This window comes from Oncorhynchus gorbuscha, linkage group LG05 (genome assembly GCF_021184085.1).
Source record: "Oncorhynchus gorbuscha isolate QuinsamMale2020 ecotype Even-year linkage group LG05, OgorEven_v1.0, whole genome shotgun sequence".
Lineage (NCBI taxonomy): Eukaryota > Metazoa > Chordata > Actinopteri > Salmoniformes > Salmonidae > Oncorhynchus > Oncorhynchus gorbuscha.
The window spans coordinates 42,886,041-42,908,207 of record NC_060177.1 but is presented as its reverse complement, the minus strand read 5'-3'; the positions used below and the strand labels follow the sequence as shown (position 1 = coordinate 42,908,207).

At 44.2% G+C, this 22,167-nt stretch overlaps 1 protein-coding gene across 1 annotated transcript in view; it reads left to right on the top strand.

The window, feature by feature from the left end:
- The window catches only part of LOC124035945 (MAM domain-containing glycosylphosphatidylinositol anchor protein 1-like), a 447,455-nt gene that overhangs the window by 94,477 nt on the left and 330,811 nt on the right, over positions 1-22,167 (top strand). Inside the window, exon 3 of the mRNA XM_046349921.1 lies at positions 4,399-4,538. Within this exon, the coding sequence (XP_046205877.1) occupies positions 4,399-4,538 (140 nt within the window). The remainder of the gene's footprint in view (positions 1-4,398; positions 4,539-22,167) is intronic.

Sequence of the window (22,167 nt, the reverse complement as noted above, 5' to 3'; positions counted from 1 at the left end):
CGCTCTCCCCCTGGAGAGGCTGCACTAGCGCCAACGTGCTAATGAGCTCAAAAGGACAATTATTCACAATTTTAATCAGCCTTGCCCTGTGCACTCACCTCAAAATTGAGTTGTCGAGTTAACCCCTCACCGCCTATGGCCCTGCCACCAAGGTTCTGCCCCTATGTCTCCTCTGACCCCCACCTTGTGTCCTCTCTATCTCCCTAATGCAGACCTGTTTGACCTTCTGGGCAATCGCAGTGGGCAGAGAGGTTTCATAAGTTGACCTCGACATGAGATGGAGTGCGAGAGAGTAAAACTGAGAGAAAGAGTAAAAGAGAGAACGAGTGATGGAGAAGGTAGAAGAGCGAGAGAGGGAAAGAGGGAGAGAGAAAGAGGGAGAGATCAATAGCAGCGGTATATGCTAAAACAGGCCACTGCCATGTCGTAATCACCCCAGTGTAGCGGTCCACTGATACTTCCTGACAAGATGTGCCATTACCGAAAACTGCTAAACGTGCACCAGAGCACATCTCTGATTCAAATATGGTTTTCCCTTTCCCTACCCCCGCAACACACACACTCTTTCTACCTCTCTCACACACACTGACACCTTTTTCCATAACACACAAACACAACTTCTCTCTCTCTCTCTCTCTCTCTCTCTCTCTCTCTCTCTCTCTCTCTCTCTCTCTCTCTCTCTCTCTCTCTCTCTCTCTCTCTCTCTCTCTCTCTCTCTCTCTCTCTCTCTCTCTCTCTCTCTCTCTCTCTCTCACTCACACTCACACTCACACGCACTGATGCAGGCAGTAGAGTGTGGAGCATTACACCATATTACACCCACTCCCCCTCCCCGGTCTCTCTTCACTTACTATTCATACTGTGAAGCTCATGCCAGGTTAGAGGGTTAGCATGTGGCATGCTGCCTGTGTCAGGCTGAAACAATGTGATAACTGTCAAGGGCCTTGTCGCTCCAGGCCTGCCCCAGACGAGTGAGGGGCCCTGGGCCATGGGGCTGCTATGCCACTGCCTCTCGCTGGTTATGGCTGGGCTAACATGCTAATACAGTATGCTAATAATATACTATTTTACTTTGTGGCAATGGGGTTGGCATTATGGGGAGAGGATCTGATTTTAGGAGCGTATAAGTTTGGGGTCTCTATCAGTGTGTACATTTGAATGGCTATTTACTTTGGGAAACGTGCATCGATAAGAATCACATCATCCCAGCTAACAGCAAATGTTCCCACAACTTTAGAGAACATTCCCTTAAGAATCTCATGGTGTGGATTTAAATCTCATGGTGTGGATTTTTTTTAGATGCTCAGCTGTCTAGAACTCTACTGATTCCCATCTTTCAATGAGAAACTCATTTGAATGATATCAGATAGGTGTGCTGTAACTGTTGCCAAATAATAACATTAACATTGCTAAGAACGTGAGAGTAGGGTGACTGTCCTAGCGGGTCTCAAACCCAGGCCACCAGCACCCTAAACACTGTCCCAACAAGGGATATCTAGTATAGTTACACCCTGTCCAGAAGAAACCCTAACCTCCTCCCTAGGAATTTGTGTAGATCTGAAACAACTTGACAGGTGTAAGCAATAGGCTGATTGCACTTTGAAGTAAATTTCAGCTTTCTTGTATTTATCATAGTGAATCAGGAGTGTCATTAAAACAACTTAATATGCCCCACCAATTTTGACAACTCTACAGAAAGCCCTTAAGTTGTTGAAATAAGTAAATCAAATCAATGATGAGAGAATAGTCAAATGAATTGATAACTGACACCGACACGGTGGTCGTAGCAGCATCATCTGAAAGCCATGAACCAAGAAGTTTATTAGATACACCCATCTAGTGCCGGGCCGGAGACCCTTTTGCCTCCAGAACAGCCCATATTCTTTGGGACATGGATACACGATGGTGTCAAAGTTTTTTGTTCAATTGCTCAAGGGACCTAACTTGTGCCAGGAAAGCATTCTCCACACCAGTACGCCACCAGCCTATACCAGGCAGGATGGGTCCATGGACTCCATAGGTGTTTATGCCAAATCCAGACTCTGTCATCAGCATGACGCAACCGGAACAAGTTTCGTCAGACCAGGCAATGTTTTCCGCTCCTCAGTTGTCCAGTGTTGGTGATTGTGTACCCACTGGAGCCGCTTCTTCTTGTTTTTAGCTGATTGAAGTGGAATCCAGTGTGGCTGTCTGCTGCAATAGCCTATCCTTGAAAAGGATTGACGAGTTGTGCGTTCTGAGATGCTGTTCTGCACACCACTGTTGTACTGTGGTGTTATTTGTCTGTTTGTGGCACTCTTGTTAGCTTGCACGATTCTTACAATTCTTGCCGTTCTCATTCGAACTCCCTCATCAACATACTGTTTTCGCCCAGAGGACTGCCGCTGACTGGATGTTTTTTGTTTGTCGCACCATTCTCGGTAAAACCCTCGACACTGTCGGGCGTGAAAAGCCCAGGAAGGCAGACATTTCTGAGATACTGGATACGGCATACCTGGCACCGAAAATCATACAACGCTTGAAGTTGCTTAAGTCACTCGTTTTGCCCATTTTAATGTTCAATTGAACAGTAACAGGATGCCTATCTGCCTGCTTAATATAGCAAACCACAACCATGTTCTAGATACGTTCTGCTTGACATGAAGGGAATAGTCTCCTAAATTTAACACCAAAACACACTAAAAAGGTTCTCCGAAGGGTTTAGTTAACATATACTGAAAGAAAATATAAACGCAACATGCAACAATTTCATAGAGTTACAGTCCATATAAGGAAATCAGTCAATTGAAATACTGAACAAAAATATAAACACAACATGCAACAATTTCAAAGATTTTACTGAAATCAGTGAATTGAAATAAATTGATTATGCCCTAATCTATGGATTTCACATGACTGGGAATATAGACATGCATCTGTTGGTCACAGATACCTTTAAAAAATGACCTTACAATGGGCATCAGGATCTCGTCTAGAAAATCGCTAAAATGTTATTGTGTTCATTTTCCGTAGCTTATGCCTGCCCATACCATAACCCCACCCCTACCATGGGGCACTCTGTTCACAATGTTGACATCAGCAAACCGCTCGCCCACGCAACGCCATACACGTGGTCTGCGGGTGTGAGGCCGTTTGGACGTCCTGCTAAATTAATTAAAACAACGTTGTAGGCGGCTTATGGTATGGAAATTAGCTCTGTTGGACATTCCTGAAGTCAGCATGCCAATTGCACACCCCCTCAAAACTGGATCGTGTTGCGTGACAAAACTGTACATTTTTGAATGGTCTTTTATTGTAACCAGCACAAGGTGCACCTGTGTAATGATCATGCTGTTTAATCAGCTTCTTGATATGCCACACCTGTGAGGTGGACTGATTATCTTGGCAAAGTAGAAAGGCTCACTAACAGGGATGTAAACAAATTTGTGTTTAAAATTTGAGAGAAATAATATTTTTGTGCGTATGGAACATTTCTGAGATGTATTATTTCAGCTCATGAAACATTGGACTTTGTATGTTGAGTTTATACTGTATTTTTGTTCAGTGTAGATAGAATGTTTCCCTAAGTAACGGAAAACTGGACACTCAAACATTAGGGGAACTTTACAGGTAACATTCCAAATTTTTCTCTCTCTCTCTCCCTATAATTGTTACCTGGGATTTTACTCCCCTCTTTTTTTCTCCCTACAGTGGTTTCTGAGTAGATTTTTATCTCTATCTTCTTTTCTTCTTCCCTCTCCATCACCTGCTGTTTCTCACTCCTTGTCTCTGTCTCAATTCCCTCTCTTCCCCACCTACCTCCTGTCCCCCATCACCTGCTAAATGACTCAAATGTAAATGTAAAAATCCTGCCCAGGCTGATGTTACATGAAGCAACTCGCACGCAATCTTGACCACCTTCTGTGACGAGCCTCGTAGGCTGTTTTACGTCATAAGTCAGATGTCTTCGGTCCTAGTTCTTGAGGCATTGGTGTCTACTGGGGTTCTCTTCAACCTGTCACTTCATTCAGTGCTTCTCAATCCAATGGATGTGCACGGAACATTTTTGTTCTAGCCCAACACTAACATTCCTAACTCACCAAGCCTGTGATTAGTTCAATCTTTATTTGTTATTTTTTTAGGGATAGGGACTACACAAAATTCTTTAAGAAATAACAGGGTTTGGTGAATTGTCTGTGACGATTATGATTTAAACATTTTTTATTCGGGTGTCTGAATATGGGGCTTCCAACTGTAATATACAGGAGAGCTGTTCGAAACTAAGAAATCTGTTAATTTTTTTCCAGGAACGCCATCTAAAACTTGAACTTTCATGTACCTTACAAAAAAAAAAGACATATTTGTTATTTCGTTTGAAAATATGACCCTTTCTCTTTTGTTTCTCCTGTGTTGACGCAGCCCCTGCCAATGCCCAGATCTCACACGCGGGCCAGGCATGCGTGGTGAAGGAGGACAACATCAGTGAGAGGATCTACACTATCAGAGAGGGAGACCGCCTGGAGCTACAATGTCTGGTCAAAGGACACCCACAACCACAGGTACCATATCATAACATGACTGTGTGGCTCAGTTGGTAGAGCATGGGGCTTGCAACACCAGTAGAGAAACATGGGGCTTGCAAAGCCATCTTAGATACACCAACCCCCCTGTATTTGACCAAGGAGCAGATTTAAAGTGCATCTTAAAAAGCACTCTCTCTTTCTCAAATCTCACCATGTGGTGAACGCTACAGAGGAGAGCTCTGGGTCTGGTGTGAGCTGTCTGTTTTGAGAGCTCTTTTGAGCATTAATGCAGATCAAGCTGACTTTAGACTGTGTGAGTGTGTGTGTGTGTGTGTGTGTGTGTGTGTGTGTGTGTGTGTGTGTGTGTGTGTGTGTGTGTGTGTGTGTGTGTGTGTGTGTGTGTGTGTGTGTGTGTGTGTGTGTGTGTGTGTGTGTGTGTGTGTGTGTGTGTGTGTGTGTGTGTGTGTGTGTGTGTGTGTGTGTGTGTGTGTGTGTGTGAGTGTAAGACAGGTGAAAATCAGCGTGCTCCCCTGGAATACCCATAGGTCTGGTGGCATGAGAATAAAACAGGGGTGTGTGTCTGTGCCCCCGCGCCCCCACCTCCACTGCCCACGTCATCTACTAACCCCAAACTGGCTCAGCAGATTCCTCTGCCTGATTCCCTGAGTTATCTAACCCCCTACCAACATATTTCATGTGCTGTCCTCTCAGGGACTGATGCATTTTTTCTTTCTTCCAATCCAATTTCAATTTAAGGTGCTTTATTGGCATGAAATAGCCTACATCTGTAAATATCACTAAGGCATTCCAAAACCATAGTTTTAGAAGTCAAGTCACACAAGTCACACTTGCATCTTTCTCTCTCTCTGTCTTTGACTCCCAATCTCGCTTTCTGTTTCTTTCTCTCCGCATCTCTCTCCTGTTTCACTCTCATTCCCGCTCTGTTTTCCCCCTTTTTCTATCACTCCCTCTTCTCTCTCTCCATCGCTCTCTCATACATATTCCTTCCTATATACAGACACTTTCAGACATATTTGAATACTTTAGTTGGATCCACAGTGAAACCTTGGCAGTACAAAGGACCCAATTATTTTAGAGGTCATGCAGATGTTATACTTGGTCTTTCTTCAATCCCAAACTTTTACAGAATATATTAACTTCATACCATCACTGCTTTACTTGTGTAGAATGGTGCCTGACTCTTGTCTGCGACAAACGCACATGTACTCGCATACAACACAGTTCGAACACAAGTGCACACACACGCACACAGTCTATCCCTATTTATTTAGACTTGGCTCTGAAACAAAAATGCACAAATTTAATCAAGCTTTCATTCCCTCCATATAGCCGAGTGTTAGAGAGAATAAACATTTAGGCAAATATAGACACAAGTAGGGTTCCTATCTCAGTTTGTCGAGGAACAGTTGTGAAATTCAGTCATTTGCAACAGCAACAGCAGTTCCTTCTGGGCCTGTGGCAGTCATGTATTTTGAATAATGATTATATTGGTCACGCTTTCCGAAAGTAAAACAATAATAACAATATTACATTCACTATCAGCGCTGGTATTGCCTTGGGCTATGGTGCTCAGCAGCGTTTCAATTCTAAGTGTGTTTGTGAGTGTTTGCCTGTGCATGTGTGAGAGTGTGAGAAGGAGGCACGCACACACACACACACACACACACACACACACACACACACACACACACACACACACACACACACACACACACACACACACACACACACACACACACACACACACACACACACACACACACACACACACACACACACACACACACACACACACACACACACACACACACACAAAGGAAAGGAAGCTAGAAAAAGTCAGTCTAGTCAAGGTGAGACAAAGGGTAGACATGATTTGGGTTGGCTGTCTTCTCTGGGGAGTGTTTGAGGAAAGTTTGCTATCGTTAGATCTGCAGCAGTGAGGGCTTGGCTATATAGTGTACACCTATAGTGTCACCTAGGCAACGTGTTAGTATTAGAACTACTTGATAATGAGTGATGAGGTCTTGAGGCAGTTCTTAGTGTGGTTGATGAAAGCAAGAACATTACTGTATTCCACCTTACTTATTAACAACAGGAGGTTGGTGACACATTAATTGGGGAGGATGGGCTTGTTGTTATGGCTGGAGCGGAATATGTGGAATGGTATCAAATACATCAAACACATGGTTTCCATGTGATGCTATTCTATTTGCTCCGTTCCAGACATTATTGTGAGCCGTCCTCATATCAGCAGCCCGCTGTAATATGACATACTTGAACACCAGCAAGCACACACATTTTCTTTAGGAAATATCAATTTTTAGTTAAATTAAATATTGCATGGTAAATCATAGTGAGATTGAGAGCAAGGTTTAGGAAAACAAATTACTTTAGTTTTTCTACATTATCTGTCAACTCCTTCCATTCTTGCAGAGTGTGACTTTTAAATGCATCGAGGATAGAGGGAGGAGAGAGAAAAAGTGAGAAATAGTGAACTGAGAGAAATAGAGGTAGGGAACGACAGATAAAAACCAAGAGATAAAGGAAGATACTGTCGATGGAGTGATAGAGAGAATGAACGAGACACTGTGTGTTAGATAGAGAGAAAGGGAGAGAGAAAGATGGAGTCTGTGAGCAGTATGAGTGTTTTCCCTACTGAAGAATCCGATGGAAGATAATGCAGAGTAGTGTGAGTGTGTGTTTGTGTGTGTAAGTAGAGTACCATGGTGACCTCCATTCAGCTCTCCCCTCCTCTTGGTAGTGTCTTAACTGAGGCATTGCCATGGCAACCTGGCACGCCACCTGCCTTCCATTCACGGTCGGAATACGAATATGGACACACACACATACACACACACACACACGAATGTCACTATTCCATTTAGCTTCGAACTCCAGGATGTTTATCTTATATGTGACCTTTAACCTGCAATACAATTGCCGGTTTGAAAACATTCCAAAATCTCTTCCTTCTCTCATTCAAAAGGGGCCACAATGAAGTGGGTTTAATCGTTATGAGTAACAGATCAGTTAAGCAAAATAGCCATGAATACGGAGCTCATGTTTTTATTTTTGGGGTTGCATAAAAAAAAGACAGTTGTGACCAGCTGCGAAAGGGGAAATTATGAATTATGACACACCCACAGAGAGAGACAGCAATCGGACAGACGGCAATCAATCAGGCATACGAACAGACAGACAGAAGGGAAATCAGACATATTAACAGACGAATGGACAGACAGAATTACAAGTGATAGGTGCAGTACTTCTTCTATTTCAGAGATGTACTGTTCTTGTACCCCTCTACATTGTGAAGCAGTGTTGTATCTGGACTGGAGTTCCTACTTCCCTAGAGTCCGATTCACTTGTGGATACATTTGTATGTCTCTGGGGAAGTAGATAAAGGGCCTCATTGTCAAAATCCTGAAGTATCCATTTGAGACATGTATGCTCTTCACTACATATTGAAGGGTGTTGAGATGAACACATAAGGGACGGCTTCGTTGAACAGCTGTCAAATGTCAGCGAAATACACTGTATCCATATGATGGGATGTTGTGTCCGATTTTCCCTCTCCGTTGGAATGTGTGACCTGATGATGTCATGGCGTTTGACGGGGCACTGCGGGAGTCTTTGCCGCGTCCCACCGGGACTACTGAGTTTCTCCTGCAGTGGCAATCTGAGGGCTATCTGAAGATACCTGATCCCCAATCAACCCCTCTACTCCCTTTCTCCTTCTCTCCCTCTGTCATCTTATGCATATCAGCAAACTTCCCATAAACTGGCCACCCTGGTAGAGAGCAGTTTGTCGATATGCAGTTTGCGTGACATAACATGTAATAAACATGTTATACATTTTTTAAAAGCATTTTAGTAATTTAGGAGATGCTCTTATCCAGAGCGACCTACAGTAGTGAGTGCAAATGTTTTCATATTTGTTTGTACTGGTCCCCCGTGGGAATACGAACCCACAACCCTGGCGTTGCAAGTGCCATGCTCTACCTACTGAGCCACATGGGATCACTCGTATAAACACACATATCCTGGACATACTGAGCCGTAAGCAACAAACTTATAATCAACTGTTGGACAGACTTTTCAGTGAAGTAGATGTGTCTAGCATGGTAAATGTATATTTTTTGAAGCAGTTGTAAAACACTCGATGTGACAAGACAGACAGCCTGTTAGATTTGACGTTATTCGGTGGATCTCAATAAGTCAGTTTGGAAACGTTTAACAAACAGAGATAGTCAGCGGCTCTGGAGTTGTTAGGCGATAATTCTCAGAAATCTAATTTGTCAATTGTGCACCACTTAATTTTAACATCGGAAGTACCAGTGACATGCTCAATATGGAAGTGGTCCGATGAAGCAGACGCGAGGCTACAAGACTGTTTATGCTAGCTTCGAGGAATACAACACTGAGTCTTGAGTGAAAGCCCCTGTTGTTCCGGATGACTGTGTGACTCGCTCTCCGTGGCCGATGTGAATAAAACCTTGAAACAGGTTAACAGTCGCAAGGCCGCCGGGCCAGACAGAATACCAGGGCACGTCCTCAAAGCATGCGCAGACCAGCGGGCAAGTGTCTTCAGACATTTTCAATCTCTCCTTGTGCGAGTCTGTAATCGCATGTTTCAAGGTGAACACCATTGTCCCTGTTCCCAAAGAACCTAAGGTAACCTACCTAAATGAGTATCGCCTTGTAGCACTCACATCTGTAATTATGAAGTGCTTTGAAAGGCTGGTCATGACACACATTAACACCACCATCCCAGGTAATGCAATCTCAATTCCACTTCACACTGCCCTCTCCCACCTGGACAAAGGGAGAAATAACTATGTGAGAATGCTGTTCATAGACTATAGCTCAGCGTTCGACACCATTGTCACCTCCAAGCTCATTGCCAAGCTGTGGACCCTGGGACGGAACACCTCCCTCTGTAACTGGATGCTGGACTTCCTGACGGTACGGCCACAGATGGTGATGGTAGGCACAAGACCTCCGCCATGCTGACCCTCAACACAAGGACCCCTCAAGGGTGTGAGCTTATAGTCCCCTTCTGTACCTGTTTACCCACAACTGCTTGGCCACGCATGACTCCAACACCATCATCATCATCAAGTTTGCTGATGACACGTCAGTGGTGGGCCTTATCAGTGATGGCGATGATACAGCCTACAAGGACAAGGTCAGAGACTTGGCAGTGTGGTGCCATAACAACAGCTTATCCCTCAATCGTTAAGACCAATGAGCTGATCATGGACTACAGGAGAAAGAGGGGAGAGCACACCCCCATCCACATCGACGGGGCTGTGGTAGAGCGGATAGAGAGCTTTACGTTCCTTGACATCCACATCACTAAGGACTTAAAATGGTCCACCTACACCCACACAGTCGTAAAGAGGGCAGGACAGCACCTCTTCCCCCTCAAGAAGCTAAAAATATTTTTCATCGGCCCTCGGATCCTCAAAAAGTTCTACAGCTGCACCATGGAAAGCATCTTGAATGGCTGCATCACCACTTGGTATGGCAAATGCACCACCCTCGACCGCAATGCGCTAGAGGGTGGTGCTTACAGCACATTACATCACTGGGGCCTACCGCCCTGCCATCCAGGACTTCTACAGTATATCAGGCGGTGTCAGAAGAAGGGCCTAAACATTGCCAAAGACTCCAGCCGTCCAAGCCATAGACTGTTCACTCTGCTATGGTCCATCAAACGGTATCGGAGCATTGGCTCTCGGACCAACAGGCTCCGAGACAGCTTCTAGTTCCAAGCCATAAGACTGCTAAATAGTCATAAGATTGCTAAATAGTTAATGAATTGTTACCTAGACTATATGCACTGTCCCTATCTTGCACTGACTCCATGCACACTCACAAGACTAAAAATACACACTGTATACACACTCACATGCACACACTACACTGACACTCACACAAAACTCACAAACATTCACATACAGTCAACACAAACAAATACACACACCCATACTAACACAACAAATCAAAATCAAATCCAATTTGTTTTTAAAGCCCTTCTTAAAATCAGCTGATATCTAAAAGTGCTGTACAGAAACACAGCCTAAAACCCCAAACAGCAAGCAATGCGGGTGTAGAATCACGGGGGCTAGGAAAAACTCCCTAGAAAGGCCAGAACCTAGGAAGAAACCTAGAGAGGAACCAGACTATGAGGGGTGGCCAGTCCTCTTCTGGCTGTGCCGGGTGGAGATTATAACAGAACATGGCCAAGATGTTCAAATGTTCATAGGTGACCAGCAGGGTCAAATAATAATAATCACAGTGGATGTCGAGGGTGCAAAGGTCAGCACCTCAGGAGTAAATGTCAGTTGGCTTTTCATAGCTCCTGCTGTCTCTTGAGAGTTGAAAACAGCAGGTCTGGGACAGGTAGCACGTCCGGTGAACAGGTCAGGATTCCATAGCCGCAGGCAGAACAGTTGAAACTGGAGCAGCAGCACGGCCAGGTGGACTAGGGACAGCAAGGAGTCATCAGGCCAGGTAGTCCTGAGGCATGGTCCTAGGGCTCAAGTCCTGAGAGAGAGAGAGAGAGAGAGAGAGAGAGAGAGAGAGAGAGAGAGAGAGAGAGAGAGAGAGAGAGAGAGAGAGAATACTTAAATTCACACAGGACACCGGATAAGACAGGAGAAATACTCCAGACATAACAGACTGGGCCTAGCCCCCCGACACAAACTACTGCAGCATAAATACTGGAGCCTGAGACAGGAGTGGTCGGGAGACACTGTGGCCCCATCCGACGATACCCACAGACAGGGCCAAACAGGCCGGGTATAACCCCACCCACTTTGCCAAAGCACAGCCCCCACACCACTAGAGGGATATCTTCAACCTGCAATTTACCATCCTGAGACAAGGCCGAGTATAGCCCACAAAGATCTCCGCCACGGCACAACCCAAGGGGGGCGCCAACCCAGACAGGAAAACCACGTTAATGACTCAACCCACTCAAGTGACGGACCCCTCCCAGGGACAGCATGGAAGAGCACAGTGACTCAGCCAGTGACTGTGACTCAGCCCCTGTAACAGGGTTAGAGGCAGAGAATCCCAGTGGAGAGAGGGGAACCGGCCAGGCAGAGACAGGAAGGGCGGTTCGTTGCTCCAGTGCCTTTCCGTTCACCTTCACACTCCTGGGCCAGACTACATTCAATCATTGGACCTACTGAAGAGATGAGTCTTCAATAAAGACTTAAAGGTTGAGACCGAGTCTGTGTCTCTCACATGGGTAGGCAGACTATTCCATAAAAATAAAGCTCTATAGGAGAAAACCCTGCTTCCAGCTGTTTGTTTAGCAATTCTAGGGACAGTAAGGAGGTCTGCATCTTGTGACCGAAGCGTACATGTAGGTATGTACGGCAGGACCAAATCGTAAAGATAGTTAGGAGCAAGCCCATGTAATACTTTGTAGGTTTGCAGTAAAACCTTGAAATCAGTTCTTGCCTTAACAGGAAGCCAGTGTAGAGAGGCTAGCACTGGAGTAATATGATCAGATATTTTGGTTCTAGTCAAGATTCTAGCAGCCGTGTTTAGCACTAACTGAAGTTTGTTTAGTGCTTTATCCGGGTAGCAGGAAAGTAGAGCATTGCATTGCAGTAGTCGAACCTAGAAGTGACAAAAACACGTATACATTTTTCTGCATCATTTTTGGGCAGAAATTTTCAGATTTTTGCAATGTTACGTAGATGGAAAAAAGCTGTCCTTGAAAAAGTCTTGATATGTTCGTCAAAAGAGTGGTCAGGGTCCAGAGATGACAGTACAACCATCAAGATGAATTGTTAGATTCAACAGAAGATCTCTTTGTTTCTTGGGACCTAGAACAAGCATCTCTGTTTTGTCCGAGTTTTAAAGTAGGACATTTGCAGCCATCCACTTCCTTATGTCTGAAACACAGGCTTCCAGCGAGGGCAATTTTGGGGCTTCACCATGTTTCATCGCAAACACTCATCATATGCTGTTGCTATCTGTTCTTTATTTTACTCTTATTATTATATATCCTGATGCCTAATCACTTTTCCTTGCCTTCATGTACATACTGTATCTACCTCAAATACCTCATGGTCCTGGACATTGATCTGGTACTGGTACCGCCTGTATATAGCTCTATTCTTGTGTATTATATTCCTCGTGTTACTACTTTTATTATTATTTTTAACTCTGCATTATTGCGATTGGCTCGGGAAGCAAGCATTTCACAGTTAGGATCTACTCCCATTGTATTCGGTGCATGTGACAAATAAAATGTGATTTGATGATATATTCCTAACAGGGATAGCATACCAGTCAACTTTCTCAGCTAGGAAAACTAGTTAAAACCTCTCTGGGATCATTCGGGACGCTAGCGTCCCACCTCGCCAACAGCCAGTGAAATTGCAGGGCGCCAAATTCAAAACAACAGAAATCTCATAATTACATAATTAAAATTCCTCAACCATACAAGTATTTCACACCATTTTAAAAGATACAATTCTGGTTAATCCAGCCACAGTGTCTGATTTCAGAAACGATTTACAGCGAAAGCACCACAAATGATTATGTTAGGTCACCACCAAGCCACAGAAAAACACAGCCATTTTTTTCAGCCAAAGGGAAATAGAGATAAAATGAATCAGTAACCTTTGATGATCTTCATCAGATGACACTCATATGACTTCATGTTACACAATACATGTATGTTTTATTTGATACAGTTCATATTTATATAAAAAAATCGAAGTTTACCTTGGCGCGTTACGTTCAGTAGTTCTAAACATGCGGTGATATTGCAGAGAGCCACATCAATTTACAGAAATACTCATACTAAACATGGATAAAGATACGGCTATTATACATAGAACTTTAGCTAAACTTCTCCTTAATGCATCCGCTGTGTCAGATTTCAAAAAACCTTTACAGAGAAAGCAAACCATGCAATAATCTGAGAACTGCCTTTAGACAACAAAGCAGCCAAAAAGATACTCACCATATTGGGTAGTCAACATTACTCAGAAATAGCATTTTAAATATTCACTTAGCTTTGATGATTTTCATCAGAATGCACTCCCAGGAATCCCAGTTACACCATAAATGTTTTGATTTGTTCGATAATGTTCGTCAGTTATGTCCAAATATCTTCTTTTGGGAAACAAATCCAAAAGCGTGTTCAGGTCGCACCGAACGTCGGATGAAAAGTTAAAAATGTTCTGTTACAGCCCGTTGCAACATGCCAACCTAAGTATGGAATCAAGCTTTAGGATGTTTTTAACATAAAACTTAATTAATGTTCCAACAGGACAATTCCTTTGTCTGCACAAATGAAGTGGAACGTAGCTACCTTTCACGTGAGCGCGCCAGACCGAGGCTGTGGCACTCTGCCAGACCACTAACTCAAAGAGCCCTTATGAGCCCCTCCATTAGAGTAGAATCCTCAAAACAGGTTCTAAATACTGTTGACATCTAGTGGAAGCCTTGGGAAGGGAAACATAACTAATTTCACCCTGTTTCTTCAATGGGGTGGCAGGGTAGCCTAGTGGTTAGAGCGTTGGACTAGTAACCGGAAGGTACAAATCTGTCGTTCTGCCACTGAACAGGCAGTTAACTCACTGTTCCTAGGCCGTCATTGAAAATAAGAATTTGTTCTTAACTGACTTGCCTAGTTAAATAAAGGTTAAAAAAATGAGGGCTTAGTTGAAAAACTACAAACCTCAGATTTCCCACTTCCTGTTTGGATTTTTCTCAGGTTTTTGCCTGCCATATGAGTTCTGTTATACTCACAGACATCATTCAAACTGTTTTAGAAACTTCAGAGTGTTTTCTATCCAATACTACTAATAATATGCATATATTAGCATCTGGTACAGAGTAGCAGGCAGTTTACTCTGGGCACCTTATTCATCCAAGCTACTCAATACTGCCCCCCTGTCACCAAGAAGTTAAAAGTATGCATTATGACATAACTTAAAAACAATATCCTGCTGCGATTACCACCAACTTAAAAGACAAAATTCTGCATGCCATCTACAGCCATTGGAAATTGCACCATGACTCTTCCAGAAATTGGGAAGAGAGCAAGGGCACCATCCCATTCTCCCCATCTCTCCCCTCCCTCTCATTCTCCGAGAGGATCCAATTTAGCCATGTTAGCCTGGGCAATAAAGGGATTGCTTTACAGAGAATGGCTCTGATTGAGGATTTATCCAATCCTTTATCAAGACTGATTGTTTACCTTCGCCCCAGAAGATTGGATTGAAAACGGGGTCACGCCGTAATCCATACAGAACAGAGAGGAATCCAATCATTTCTCCACCTATCTCTCTATCCTTCCCACATTTAGGGACAAGCGGGTGAAACAGGCAAAACGCCCTACATCAAGTCAACAGAGATTTGATTCACCCTCCAAGATCCGGAAGGGTCAAGGATTTGGTTTAGTTAGGTGGATAAGAGAGGAGGGGGGAGATAGAAGGGGGGGGGGGGGGACTTGAATAGTTCTTTAGGGACTGGGATATTTTGTCATGGACTTTTACCTTTTATTTGTAGGGTTTCATGATTCTTAAATGTTTTTATGTATATTCAAGGAATGGAAGATGGAAGGCATTGACAAGCTTTTAGCCTCAGCTCCAGGATTCACTTTTGTTGTTCTTGAAATACCTTCATCCCAAAGGGGAGGTGAAAGCATGTGGAAGAGGCTAGGTCTGCATTGACTCTTAAACTGCACAGCCCATTCCGCTTGTGTCACCGCTGGTGTCCCTGTGCTATTCAACTAATCTAGTCCAGCGGATAGGTAAAATAATTGTTCCATTTTATGATACAAAATATCACACTTGGAACACTAATACTTAATGCCTTAAGCAACATTTTAAAGATTGGAGGCAGTCTCAGAAGCCTGTCGGTCAACAAGGGTGGCCATTTTCATAAAATATCTGCAATCTGGATTTCCTGTTAGAAGGAAATAGGGTAAAATCATTCCAAACCACATCAAAATGACCTGCAATAATTCCGATCATAAAATACTGGAGACCTTCATGGAGGTCATATTGAGGTAACTTTTACAATAGTCTAGCAGCTATGGGAAACAATTCTGGAGCTGTGATAGAGCCACTAAAATTAACACACAGATAGAGCATATCTTAATAACTATTGTTGGCTATAGTGACATTGCAGAATTTGTCCGTTATCCCACTGGCTTTCATTTCCAATATGAAAAATAAGGTAAGAAACCCAAGATCGGTAACTTGTTGGATACTTGTCACCAGGGGTACTCTGTTCGGGGTCAGTGAGCAAGCAAACAAACTTACTCTTTACTTTTATAGGGTAGGTCGCAGCATTCTGCCTGCTTCTCAGGCCCAGAACCTAGGATATGTATATAATTGATAGATTTAGATAGTGTCACGCCCTAACCATAGAGAGCCCTCAGAGTTCTCTATGGTGTTTTAGTTCAGGGTGTGACTAGGGCGGTTCTAGGTATTGTGTTTCTATGTTGGTGTCTGGGTATGGTTCCCAATTGGAGGCAGCTGATAATCGTTGCCTCTAATTGGGGATCATACTTAGTTTGTCCTTTTTCCCACCTGCAATGTGGGATACTGTTTTGTTTCGTATTAGTGCCTAGGTGTGCTACGTATTGCACGCTCGTTAATTATTTGTTGTTTTGGGAAGTTTCGCCTTGGTCCACTTATTTATACAACGATCGTGACAGAATATCCCACCATAGCAGGACAAGCAGCGTGCCCAGGAGGTTACATTTACATTTACATTTAAGTCATTTAGCAGACGCTCTTATCCAGAGCGACTTACAAATTGGTGCATTCACCTTATGACATCCAGTGGAACAGCCACTTTACAATAGTGCATCTAAATATTTTAAGGGGGGTGAGAAGGATTACTTTATCCTATCCTAGGTATTCCTTAAAGAGGTGGGGTTTCAGGTGTCTCCGGAAGGTGGTGATTGACTCCGCTGTCCTGGCGTCGTGAGGGAGTTTGTTCCACCATTGGGGAGCCAGAGCAGCGAACAGTTTTGACTGGGCTGAGCGGGAACTGTACTTCCTCAGTGGTAGGGAAGTGAGCAGGCCAGAGGTGGATGAACGCAGTGCCCTTATTTGGGTGTAGGGCCTGATCAGAGCCTGGAGGTACTGAGGTGCCGTTCCCCTCACAGCTCCGTAGGCAAGCACCATGGTCTTGTAGTGGATGCGAGCTTCAACTGGAAGCCAGTGGAGAGAGCGGAGGAGCGGGGTGACGTGAGAGAACTTGGGAAGGTTGAACACTAGACGGGCTGCGGCATTCTGGATGAGTTGTAGAGGTGAAGGAGATTTGGACATGGGAAGATATACTGGGTGGATGCGAGCTCCTTCCTTGGCGGGAGTCGCCGAGGAGTAAAGGAGGACAGCGACGACGCCGGGATCCGTGGCCACAAACAGCCCAAGGGCAACCCCAAGAAAATCTTGGGGGGGCACAAGTGGCAGTCAGCCGAGGTGAGGGGAGAGCCAGAGACGGTCTGGGAGTCGATGGAGGAGTTTGAGGAGGGATATCGGAGAGAGATGTTGGCTAGGAGTATGCTGTAGCGCAGGCGTTTTAAAGGGCGTGACATCAGTGCAACAATCAGTGCAATCAGTGCAACCTGTGCCGGCTCCACGCACCAGGCCTCCAGTGTGCCTTCCCAGCCCGGTACGACCTGTGCTGGCTCACCGCACTCGCCCCGAAGAGCGTGTTATCAGTCCGGTGAAACCTGTGCTGGCTCCACACACCAGGCCTCCAGTGCGCCTTCCCAGCCCGGTACGTCCTGTGCCGGCTCACAGCACTCGCCCTGAAGAGCGTGTTATCAGTCCGGTGAAACCTGTGCCGGCTCCCCGCACTCGTCCACTAGTGTGTGTACAGTCCGGAGTCTCCAGCGACAGTCTACAGCCTGGAAACTCCAGCGACGGTTCATAGTCCAGAGCTTCCAGCGACGGTTCATAGTCCAGAGCTTCCAGCGACGGTTCATAGTCCAGAGCTTCCAGCGACAGTTCATAATCCAGAGCTTCCAGCGAGGGTTCATAGTCCAGAGCTTCCAGCGATGGTTCATAGTCAAGAGCTTCCAGCGACGGTTCATAGTCCAGAGCTTCCTGTGCCGGTCTACAGCCTGGAAACTCCAGCGACGGTTCACAGTCCAGAGCTTCCAGCGACGGTTCATAGTCCAGAGCTTCCAGAGACGGTTCATAGTCCAGAGCTTCCTGCGCCGGTGCCATGACCGGAGCCTTATACTGCGCAGATCCCCATGCCAGGCACGGCGTGCAGTCCCACTACATGGCCGGAGCCTTCTTCTGCGCTGGTGCCCAGTCCGGGCATGGCGTTTAGCCCGGCTTCATGGTCTGAGCGGGTGCTACGTCCCGCACTGGAGCCACCACCGACGCTAGTTGCCCACCCTAACCCTCCCCATCTAGTTTCAGGTTTTGCGGTTGGAGTCCGCACCTTTGGGGGGGGAGCCCTTGGAGTTCTCTGTGGTGTTTTAGTTCAGGGCGTGACTAGGGGGGTTCTATGTATTGTGTTTCTATGTTGGTGTCTGGGTATGGTTCCCAATTGGAGACAGCTGATAATCGTTGCGTCTAATTGGGGATCATACTTAATTTGTCCTTTTTCTCACTTGCGATGTGGGATACTGTTTTGTTTCGTATTAGTGCCAAGGTGGGCTACGTATTGCACGTTTGTTAATTTGTTGTTCTTTTGGGAAGTTTCACTATAATAAATATGTGGAACTCTGCTGACGCTTCGCCATCCACTTATTTATACAACGATCGTGACAGATAGAAAACACTCTAAAGTTTCCAAAACTGTTAAAATAATGTCTGGGAGTATAACAGAAGTGATATGGCAGGCGAAAACCTGAGGAAAATCCATCCAGGAAGTGCCAAAATTTTGAAATGGCTGTTTTTACAATAAAAGTATATTCATCATTTAAAGGGAGAGGACCCAGATTCCGTTCTCTATGGCTTCCACTAGTTGTGAACAGTCTTTAGACATTGTTTCAGGCTTTTATTCTGAAAAATGAGGGAGAATTACCACATTGAGTGAGTGGACCCTGGGATGTCCCCAGAGCTGGTTACTGTACACGACTGAGAGCGCGCCTTTCTTGTTTTTCTTTTTTATTGACGACGCTCGTGTCTGGAAAACACAAAGATGCCATACACACGTATCCGTCACGCCTGCTCCCGCCCCCCCCCTGGCACTCGAAGGCGCATTACACACTCCTGCCACCATCATTACGCACACCTGCCTTCCCCACCATCACACGCATCAGAAATGATTGGACTCATCTGGACTCAATCACTGTCATTTACCTCCCCTATATCTGTTCCCCGCTTCAGGATTGATGTTCGTTGTTCATTTTTGTTTCCTTGTTCTAACGCTGTTCCTCATTAAACGTTCAACTCCCTGTACCTGCATCTCTTCTCCAGCGTCGGTCCTTACAGTATCCTTTAAATCTTTTGTAGAGAAAACGTATGCCAACTTAGAGTTTTTTGAAAATGTGATTAATCCGTTCATCACAAATATACAGACATCCTTCCTAACTCAGTTGCAAGAGAGGAAGGAAACAGATTTAAACATGAGGCCAATGGTGAGTTTAATGGCTGTGATAGGAGAAAACTGAGGCTAGATACATTTTAGTTACTCCACAATACTAACCTAAATGACAGAGTGAAAAGGAAGCATGTGCACAATACAAATATTCCAAAACATGCATCCTGTTTGCAATAAGGCACTAATGTACAATGGCAAAAAATGTACCAAAGAAATTACCTTTATGTCCTGAATACAAAGTGTTATGTTTGGAGCAGATCCAACACTGAGTACCACTCTTCATACAGTATTTCTTATTTCCCACATCATGTTATGGGTATGCTTGTCATCGGCAAGGACAAGGGAGTTTTTTGGGATGAAAAGAAACGGAATAGAGCTAAGCACAGGCAAAATCCTAGAGGTAATCCTGGTTCAGTCTGCTTTCCAACAGACACTGGGAGACAAATTCACCTTTCAGCAGGACAATAACCTTAAACACAAGGCCAAATACACTTTCTTGATACACATGGTAAACTGTTGAGAGTGAAAACCCAGCAGCATTCCAGTTCTTTACACAAACCGGTGCGACTGGCACTTAAAACCATGCCCCATTTAAAGGCACTTAAATATTTTGTCTTGCCCATTCACCCGCTGAATGGCACAAATACACAATCATGTCGCAATTGATTCAAGGTTTAAAAATCCTTCTTTAACTTAACCTGACTCCTCCCCGAATCTACACTGATTGAAGTGGATTAAACAAGTGACATCAATAATGGATTATAGCTTTCACCTGGATTCACCTGGTCAGTCTGTGTCATGGAAAGAGCAAGTGTTTGTAATGTTTTGTACACTGGAGTTGTTCATATACACTGGAGTTGTTACCATGAAGACAGTGAATGTTCCTAAGTGGCTGAGTTAAAGTTTTGACTTAAATTTGCTTGAACATCTATGGCAAGACTTAAAAATGGTTGTCTAGCAATGATCAACAACCAATTTGACATAGCTGGGGGAATTTTCAAAAGTCTACAAATGTTGCACAACCCAGGTGTGCAAAGCTCTTAGAGGCTTACCCAGATAGACTCACAGCTGTAGTCACTGCCAAAGGTGATTCTAACATGTACTGACTCATGGGTGTGAATGCTTATATGAATGGCAAATTTCTGTATTTATTTTAAAAACATTTGCAATCATTTCCGAAAATGTTTTCACTTTGTCATTGTGGGGTATTGTGTGTATATGGGTGAGAAAAATAATCTATTTAATCTATTTTGAATTTAGGCTGTAACACAACAAAATTTGGAATAAGTCAAAGGGTATGAAAACGTTCTAAAGGCACTGCATCATTGCAATCAGTAGAATTCAAGGAACACCCATATTACTCTATTGACACTAGCCATTAAAACATTTATGAAAACAGTAATTTTGCACAAGTCTTCACCACTTTTCTCCTAAAAGTTTAAAGGATACGTGATATGGCATTTTTGGGCCACTGTGTTTTCCAAACCCCCTCAAACATTTTAAGCCATTTTAAGTAAGACCATAACTTTTCACACATTTTGTTACTTTACAGCTTTATTCTAAAATGGATGACATGGTTTTTAATCTCTCAATCTACACAAAATAACCCATAATGAAAATGAGAAAACGGTTTTAGATTTATTTTGCAAAAAAAACATAAACGAAATTGCTTATTTAGATAAGTTTTCAGACCCTTTGCAATGACACTCGAATTGAGCTCAGGTGCATCCTGCTTCCAATGATCATCCTTGAGATGTTTCTGAAACTTGATCGGAGTCAACCTGTGGTAAATTCAATTGATTGGAAAGGCACACACCGGTCTATGAAAAGGTCCCACGGTTGACAGTGCATGTCAGAGCAAAAAACAGGATTGTGTCGACACACAGATCTGGGGAAGGGTGCCAAAAAATATCTGCAGCATTGAATATCCCCAAGAACACACTGGCCTCCATCATTCTTAAATATAAGTTTTGAACCACCAAGATTCTTGCTAGAGCTGGCTGCCTGGCCAAACTGAGCAACAGGTGGAGAAGGGCCTTGGTTAGGGAGGTGACCAAGCTCAATGACAGAGCTCCAGAGTTCCTCTGTGGAGATGGGATAACCTTCCAGAAGGACAACCATCTCTGCAGCAATCCACCAATCAGGGCTTTATGGTAGTGGCCAGACGGAAGCCACTCCTCAGTAAAAGGCACCTCCAGACCATGACAAACAATGGTTTGGTGAAACCAAGATGGAACTCTTTGGCCTGAACGTCAAGCGTCATGTCTGGAGGAAATCACGTACCGCTCATCACCTGGCCAATACCATCCCTAAGGTGATGAAGTAAGTGGTGGCAGCATCATGCTGCGGGATGTTTATCAAAAGCAGGGACTGGGAGAATAGTCTGGATCGAGGAAAAGATTAATGGAGCGAACTACAGAGAGATCCTTAATGAAAACCTACTCCAGAGCGCTCACGACCTCAGCTTAGGGCGAAGGTTCACCTTCCAACAGGACAACGACCCTAATGACGTTACTCCTCGTTGAAGTTCATTATTTTAGACCAAAAAATGGAAAAGCTTGTCAATGCCTTCCATCTTTCATTCCTTGAATATGTATACAGTGTATATAAAAAAAACATGAAACCCTTCAAATACAAGGTAAAAGTCCATGACAAAGTCCCCAACCCTAAAGAACTATTCAAGTCACCTTTGTGTCTCCCCCCGCCCCCCTTCTCGCTTAAGGTATCTAGTATTAGTATAAAACGTTTTATTCTTGTATCATAAAGTGGAACAATCTCGGGTATATTTGGTTCTTATCCACTGGACTAAACCTTTTACACAAAGATAAGTTGAACTCTCTTTACCCACATTGGAATAAGTATCATTCCACAATACTTCTCTCTCGTAAATGCTGACTTATAAATTGTTGAAGAGCTATTTGAAGGAGAAGGAGAGTGTGGTTCTCAGAAGGTCACAGAGAAGGTGGTGTGCATAACATTGTAGAGGTTCGACTACAGGGGCAGTGCTTTTAGCTCACACAAACTGCAATAGTCTCGCTTCTCGCCACCCCTATAGCTTTTCTTGTCAATGTTTCCCCCACCTGCT